The 8686-nt window shown below is 35.5% G+C and overlaps 1 protein-coding gene and 1 long non-coding RNA gene across 2 annotated transcripts in view; both read right to left on the bottom strand.

The window, feature by feature from the left end:
- Window positions 1–7: 7 nt before the first annotated feature.
- The window catches only part of LOC110020124, a 10972-nt gene continuing 2293 nt past the window's right edge, over window positions 8–8686 (bottom strand). The window contains exon 4 of the long non-coding RNA XR_002293500.1: window positions 8–163. This is a non-coding gene — a long non-coding RNA (uncharacterized LOC110020124). The remainder of the gene's footprint in view (window positions 164–8686) is intronic.
- Window positions 74–8686, bottom strand: part of LOC110020119 — a 13586-nt gene continuing 4973 nt past the window's right edge. The window contains exons 6-7 of the mRNA XM_020718106.1: window positions 992–1134; window positions 74–163 (exon numbers count right to left, since the gene is read on the bottom strand). Of these exons, the coding sequence (XP_020573765.1) occupies window positions 74–163; window positions 992–1134 (233 nt within the window). The remainder of the gene's footprint in view (window positions 164–991; window positions 1135–8686) is intronic.

Genomic DNA, 8686 nt, shown 5'->3' on the forward strand with positions numbered 1-8686 from the left:
CCTGCAACCGAAGGGGTCGTACACTTCAGTTTGCCAGCAGATTATGGTATTGAGATTAGAGAGCTTTAATCTCTCATGTAGCCATTGCAGGCTCGTTTAAATCTGGCAAACAAAATTGAGGCTTTGCCGCTTCATCTGCAGCTCTGGAATGCTGCGGGCTGGACTGCAAGGAGAAAAATAAATTCAGGAACGGTTAGAGATTTCGTTGGGATGAAAGAGAGAGAACAGAATTTAAGTAGAGATCATCCCCTGGGCTCGTATGTTTAGGCGAAAGAGTGCCCTTCAGGACTCCGAACGTAATTTGTGTTTGGAATCCAATGGTGGGGTGACACGTGTCAAGTTGGCCCCACCGCAATACACTGACATTGCCAGTGTTAAAAAGCTTAACACATGGCGCCCCCCCATTGAACTCCAAATGCATTCGGAGACGTGATATAATATTTTCTCCCTCAATTGATAGACAAGTACAATGAATCTAAAAATTAACGGCGAAAAGGAACAAGCGCCACAAAAGAAAACACTAAAATTTATATCATTAGGCTTAAATAAGCCTTCGTCCACAACTATACGCAAGTAAATAAACTATTAGACTTTAAAAGAGATATAAGAAGAATTATACTTCATATAAATCTAGAAACGTGCAAAGAATTCGCTTAGTATTCTAATTGAGAGAAAATGTAATCACTTGGTACAAAAATAAGGGCTATACGCAGAGAAGATATATTTTCTCAAAATATGCCCTTCACTTCTCAATTGCAGGACTCCAAATAATAACTATTACTTACGATAGCCAAGAGTATTCTTCTCTTAGCAAAATAAAAAATAACACCACTTTTTCATTCTTAATGAAATAAAAGAACACAGCTTGCAAGCCTGGAACTCACAAACGCTCCTCTCTCGATTGCACATGCAGTAAACTATAGAAATCCAACATAACTCGCTACACTACTTGCTATGTCCCGCTCTTGTTACACGCATTGTCGAGAGATACCTTCCTCAAATAGAAGCAATGACTTAAATCCCGATTAGAAGAAAAACCATTCCTTGGTGCTTCCATTCCACGCGCTCTATCTGGAGTCATCCTTCTAGGTGTTGGATTGCCAGTCCTTTGCACTGGTGTCTTCATTTCTAAACCTGGAAACGAACATATCGTTATGCAATTGAATGGGCACAGAATGTTTAATCGCTCTATCTAGAGAAGAATCCATCGCTGGGCTAAAGCATTCGCTTGGGTGCTGAGGCACTCCCAATGGCACATGGCTGCCCTTCGCCGGGCAGAAGGGCGCCCCCCTTGGTTGTTGGATTCTACTGCAGGGCACTTCCCCAAGCTCAATTAGGCTCCGCACACACAGCACTACCTTTTAAGACCTCCTACTTGATAGAAACTCTATTTTGTATGACTTCCAAAATCATTAGGAATAGTTTTCATAATTGCTCCCACTTTTCTAATACTTAATGTCATATATTTAATATCATTTTTATTTCTACGAGCTACCACGATAGTTAATGAATCCAATACAGTAATAGTGACAATGTATGCTGCAACATAGAGTCATTATAATCCCTACTTCCCACACGAACACATACAATAAGTTGTCTAATATGTGAAAATATATCTAAATTATAACAATAAAATAACATCACTAATTCCATAGCTATTAAAATAATTGAATTATAAAAAAATACAATCATCTCAGTTGTATTTCAATCAATAAAAGAGCATCACCAAATAACAATACTATCATCAAATGACATGATTTTTATGGTGGCATATATATCTTGCTTTCCTTTTTCAAAATAATAAAAAAAAAGTACATTAATGTATTTTTCATTATAATAAAAGAAAATAATTTTTTGTATATATTTTAAGATTTACCCATTTCATGATTAGAAGAGAATATCCGTTCGCAAAATCTCCTTTTAAATTGCAACAACCTTTCAGTTGGTTTATCAATTATTTCAAGCTTAGAAATCATGTCCATAACAATACTTACATCAAATGACTTGTAATTTTTATGGTGGCATATAATTTATGCTTTCCTTTCTCAAAATAAAAAAATTATATTTATGTATTTTCTCATTATAATAAAAGAAAATAATCTTTTTGAATATATTTTAAGAATTACTCATATCATAATTAGAAGAGAACTTTCGTTCACAAGGTCTCCCTCTAAATTACATCAAACTTTCACTTGGTTTATCATTTATTTCAAGATTAGAATTCATTCCATTTGAAAAAGATAAATTATTAACATCCATTAAACCTACTATATCTTTACCAAATAACATGATCTCTCAAGACTGCTTAAATGAGGAAAGGAAAGGAACATATAGCACAAAAATTGATCTTCATTATTATCACATCAATATTCCTTAATCTTAAATGACATATTTAACCCATTCAAATGACACCTCTGTCTACTCTCTTACTCTTCATCTACTCTATTAGTTGCTTCTTATTATGGAATGCTTCAACACAATCCAAATATCTTTTTATATAGTGCTTAAATATGATAGGTAATAAGTACGAATTTAATACAGCTTTAGTTTAGCAGCCATCAGATAAGAAACAAGTGTAACAGACTTAATCATAAGTTATTTAGCCATTATCTTTGAAATTTAAGTGTAAAGAAATATTAATTTGGTATTCACCAATATTGTAACATAAAAACAAAATTTTATTAAAATACTGAAAATTAAAAACTAAATCTTATCCAAGGCAATTAATAAAAATTTAACACTTCGCACATAACCTCCTCCATGTCTCATATATTGCCCACACTACAATAAATTCCTCTCATTAACAAAATAAAAGGAATATAAAGGGAGTTATAATACGAGCATGTAACATCACACCCTTCTTTTAAGACTTAGCATAAATCGATTCATATTGGCCAATTTTATCATGGTCCAAGTTGGTTTAAGCACATTCCTACTCGACTTACCTCCAACACATTGACATCACCTTCCTCATCATCTTTAGAAGTACATCAAACATAAGAGTATTATCATGATGAATTAACCTTGGAGGAGTGAATCTAAGACTTTTAATAACTATGATAGGTGACGAAGGGTGTGATCAACACCCCTAAGTGATTGACGAAAATTTATGTGGGGTGTTGGCTAAAGAGAAGAGGTTGGTGTTGTGAAAAACGATGGCAATAAAGCAGAAAATGAAACGAATAAAATTACACTCAGAAAAACACCAGAGCGACACACAGATTTACGTGGTTTGACAAACTTACCTACGTCCACGGAGCTACAAAGAATTTTATCTCTTCGAGGAATTACAACGTCAAACGTCTCAACGTTTACAAGAAAATCTCTATTTTCTTCTCTCCCTTCCTCTCTCTCTCTCTCTCTTCCTCTCTTTCTCTTAGCTCTCAAGAGGACTTGGCTTGGCTTTGCTTGACTCGGCTTTACTTGGCTTGGCTTGATTTATAACAAGTCATAAGAGGCTATTTATAGAAACTAGAAGAGTGATAGGTGTGACGTAGGTGAGCGGGAGGGGAGATGTGATAGGTGAGCGGTAGTTTCCCCTCTTTCTCTTAGCGCTCAAGAGGACTTGGCTTGGCCTTGCATGGCTTGGCCATTGACATGGCTTATGACAAGCCATAAGAGACTATTTATAGAAACCAAGAGAACGATAGATGGGAGGTAGGTGAGCGGTAGGTGGGAAGGTAGGTGAGTGGGAGGTGGGATTCTTAATTAAGAAGCTAATTAAATCTCGGTGGACCGGGTCTCCACATTACCCAACAATTCTCCCCACTTGGACACTAGGAAACTGATTGCATCACCTACTGGCTGCAACATCTACTAGTTGTACCGACATTTTCCTTAAACATGATATTCTCCGCCTCTGCAACTCAAAACTCCTGTCTTCATGCCAGAAGATCAGCTAAAGTCGAGCATGACTTCAGCTTCTCACGAGTAACACCCTCAATTGACATATCACCGTCAACGTAGCCTTGTACCACCAAGCTTTTTCCTGGGTTACTCTTGTATCTTCTTATAACTCCCACTGCATGAGCAATATCTTGCCTCTGCTGAAAGCCCTTTTCAACAAATCGAGCCTTGTACCTCTTACTGCCACTAAACACAGTTTTCACCTGGTACACTCACTTGTTGTGCAGTGTCTTCTTCCTTGGTGGAAGTTCTGTCAACTCCCAAGTCTGATTCCCTGGCAGAGAATCTGTCTCCTCCTTCTTGGTCATCTTTCACTTGTTCGAATTCTTATCTTGCAAGATTACTCCATAACTCTATGGTTCTCCACCATTTGTCTATACAAAGCCCGATTTTCCTGCTTTTGGCGCTCTACCGCTTTTCAGGAAATTAACATTTTTCTGCTTCCCCATAATGCACCTCTGACTCATGTATCCTCGCCTGAGTAAACCTGTAGTCATATATAATGTGTCAGTTTTCTTACCCCGAGTCAGTAATAATGTTCCTTTAGTAACCTTCCAGGTGCTATCTGAGAACACTACCGAATGAACAATATTATTGAGTTGCCCAACAGAGGTGTGATTTTTCTTCAACTCAAGAACGTGTCTGACCATTTGCAAAGTCCATTAAGGTGTGATTTTTCTTCAACTCAGGAACGTGTCTGACCATTTGCAAAGTCCATTTGCTCTTGTTAGAGAGTGCAATATCAACATAATTTCGCATTAACTCCAGGCGGGAAGATGTATGTAAGGAAGCCCCTGAATCCAATATTCAGTCATCAACATAACTGTGAACTGCCAGCAATAATGCATCATGTATTTCCTTAGTTACAACATTAACACCATCATTCTTCTTCTTCTTAAGATTCCTGCAGTTCATTTTTATGTGGCCAGCCTTGCCACAATTCCAACAAGTTGCCTGCTGACCAAACTATGATTTTGATCTTTCTCTGTTTAAGTTCCTATCATGTGATCTCCCTCTGGAATCAACATTCAGGGCCGAACTTGAACACGATGCCTCGCCGAATCCTTCATGCGCACCTCCTCAGCCAAAATCAAATCATGAATATCATTATATTTCAGTTTAGATTTACTTGTAAAATTACCAACTGTCATCCTCACGACTTCTCAGCTATTTGACAATGAAACCAATAATATCAGCGCATATATCTCATCATTGAAATCAATTTCAACAGACGACGACTGATTTGTGATAGTGTTAAAATCATTTTGGTGTTGAGCAACAGACACACCTTCCGTCATTTTCAAGTTGAATAACTTTTTTAACAGATGCACCTTGTTATTCGCCGATGGCTTTTCATGCATACTTGATAAAACCGCCATGAGATCTGCAATAGTCCTCTCCTTGATGACGTTGCGGGCAACCGATCTCGACAGGGTTAATCGTATAACCCCCAGAATCTGTCGATCCAACAGACTCTATTCCGCCTCATCCCTCTTTTTTGGTCGTTTTCCCAGTAATGGAAGAAGAAGCTTTTTCTTCTCATAGAGGTAGTCTTCTATCTGCATCCTCCAGTAAGCAAAATCTGTGTCATTGAACTTCTCGATCCCCGATGTCATCTCTTCGTCTCCGTTCATCGTTCTTCCTTAGATTTGAACCCAAACTCTGATACCAGTTGTGAAAAACGACAGCAATAAAATAAAAAATGGAAAGAGTAAAATTGCAGACAGAAAAACACCAGAGCGACACACAAATTCATGTGGTTTGACAAATTTGCCTATGTCCACGGAGCTGCAGAGGATTTTATTTCTTCGAGGAATACCAGTTGAGCGCCTCGAGGTTTACAAGAAAATCTCTATTTTCTTATCTCCCTTCTTCTCTCTCTCTTCCTCTCTTTCTCTTAGCTCTCAAGAGGACTTGGTTTGGACTTGCTTGACTTGATTTTGTTTGACTTGACTTGGTTTATTACAAGCCATAAGAGGCTATTTATAGAAACTAAGAGAGTGGTAGGTGGGAGGTAGGTGGGTGGAAGGTGGGATGTGGTAGGTGAGCGGTATGTGAGATTCTTAATTAGGAAGCTAATTAAATTGTGGTGGACCGAGTCTCCACATTACCCAACAGTTGGCCCAAAGCTTAGGTCAAATTAGCCCAAAATCACAAAGATGTGAGGAAAATTTTGGATATGAATCCTACTAAAATACTTTAGAGAAAAGTTATTAGATGTGATCTAAATTTTTTATAAGTGATCCAACAAGTTTAGAATCATTAAGTGGAGGCTACACTAAGGCTATATTGAGGTACTTATTATAAGCCTTGTTTTAACTAATCTAAAAATATGTGATTGGGACATGGCTCTAAAAGTCTTTTCTAAGGTTTTGGTGTCAGGAGATTCTTGAAAATGCAAGGGGTGTGTGAAGATCTGATCTAAATTTTTTTTATTAGGATATAAAGATTGTGGAAGGTGATGAAAAGAAGAGATATAAATTAGACCAAGGATGTGATGGTATGGGTTTAATACTTTCAAGGGACTAAGAGAATATTTTTTATTGTGGGAGGTGGGAAAAGCCTTTAGGATGAGACTAGAAAACAAGGGAAAGATCTTGGAGAAAGAAATTTATTTAAATATTATCTTTATTGAATGAAAGGAAGATTTTAATGTTTTTTGAAAAAAATAGAAATTAAAATCTCTTGTATTATGTGTTGGTTGTTGGTTCCCCACCGTACTGTTTTCTTGGTGGTACCCACGTATTTCTCTTCTCTCTTATTGAAGTTTGAAATATTAGAAGCCTCTTTCATCACATCGCATTGTGAAACTTGAAATTAAAAAAAAATGAAGAAATTTAAACCTATAAATCAAATATGAAAGAGGAGTGAAATCAATACAATTCCCTTCTTCCTTCAAGGAGACCGCCATAATAGCCTCTAAAGGACAAAGCAACCTAAAACAAAAGGAAGTAACTAAATACAATTCTCCGACATCGAAGAAAAGATTTACAATTTAGAATGCAAATCTGAAGAATATTAAATTTTAATCATGCACAGAATTTCAAATATTTCCTAGAGCGAACTTCTTCAAGCTTTGTGTTGGATGCTTAGCCCTAATCTTGATCTTGTTGACATGATAATTGATCTTGATCAAATAGTGAGATCATAATAATTTTCTACTTGATGTTCTGCATCACAGAACCATCCAAAGCATGCCATTAGCAATCAATCATTTCCACCGTTCAAATTGTCCTAAACTGGTTCATCAAACTAGCTAAGCTCCTTAATTCGAGCATTTATCAAACCAACAAAATTTTACGATAACCACCTAACCAATCTCCTCCCACTCTGAGGTTTTCAATATTATTTTACTGTTAATTTAATAGTAAACACATAACACAAGAATCAAGAGAAAACCTATGCGAATTTCCCAACCTTACAAAAAATTAGACTAAATTAATTGGACTTTGAATCGAGGTTGAATCGAGCGACAAAAAAAGCGACAAAAAAATTGTTTCCATGAACAAACCCTAGTTTGAATCGAGCGACAAAAAAATTGTTTCCATGAACAAACCCTAGGGTTTAACACTGATTTCTTTCTCCTTAGCTTCTATGTTCAAGATTCTTTTATGCTAGACATGCTAAAAAAATCAATTGACATATAAGAGAGTTATTGAGCAGCAATAATTAGCATTAGCATGCCCTCAATGAACAAGATGCATGGCTGGATTTTTAAAGTTAGTTTGAGGTATTCAAACCACATAAAATTATCATAAAATATCATATTTTCAATAAGGCCATTTCATTCATTCCTTTACTATAATCATTTCAAAATTATATTTTCCAATTTTGCAAATGATTTAGCCTATCACACGAATTTTTATCACATACAATTTGAGTATCAACTACTTCTTGCAATGTAAAATCATAATTTATGCACTTGAAAAATGAAGTCCAACAAGAAAAGAATCCAGTTAAATTTGTGATTACAAATAATATAACGTAAACCATCAACATTCATTAAAAGCAATAAAAAACAAGAGAATTTCTATATCTTCTTCAAGTAATTCATGTTATAACCTTCCTTACCATCACATGGTTGCCATGAATAACAACAAAAAGGCAATAATCACAGCCCCCAGTAAAACAGGAAGACACTGAAGCAAGCAAATAAAAAATATAATCTACTTTTCCCAAAATTACATGAATAACTAATATGGGGGAAATTTTAATTCATAACTATTTAGTGTATACAATTCAGTCCTTGAGTCTTTAAATCTGAACCAAAATAAATTAAAAATGATATTATTTTAAATCATATATATCAGGTATAAATGGACTAAAATTAATATATTTATAATCTGGGACTAAAATAGCCCCATAGAAATAGGGCTGTCAAAAAAGCTCGTTGTTCGCGAATAGCTCGTGTTTGGCTCGTTCGTTAAGTAAACGATCCGAACACAAACAAGTTTTTAAAGATTGAATTATGAACAATGAACAACTTTTTGTTTGCTCGTGTTCGGCTCGTTTTAGCTCGAAATAAAAAAAAAATTATATATTATTTATATAAAAATATATTACACATATTATTTATATAATTATATATTATATATATTTATATCTAAGTTTTAATTGTAATTGTTCTTGTGGTAATGTGGTTATGCACCTTATTTTGCATACATTTGATTCAGCTTCGAATGCAGCACTCTAAATCTATTTTTTCAGTTTAATTTTAACGAGTCAATTTTGAGCCGAACACGAACACGAATATTTAAATCGAGCCGAACACGAATACACT

Source organism: Phalaenopsis equestris, unplaced genomic scaffold, assembly GCF_001263595.1.
Source record: "Phalaenopsis equestris unplaced genomic scaffold, ASM126359v1 Scaffold000092, whole genome shotgun sequence".
Classification (NCBI taxonomy): Eukaryota; Viridiplantae; Streptophyta; class Magnoliopsida; order Asparagales; family Orchidaceae; genus Phalaenopsis; species Phalaenopsis equestris.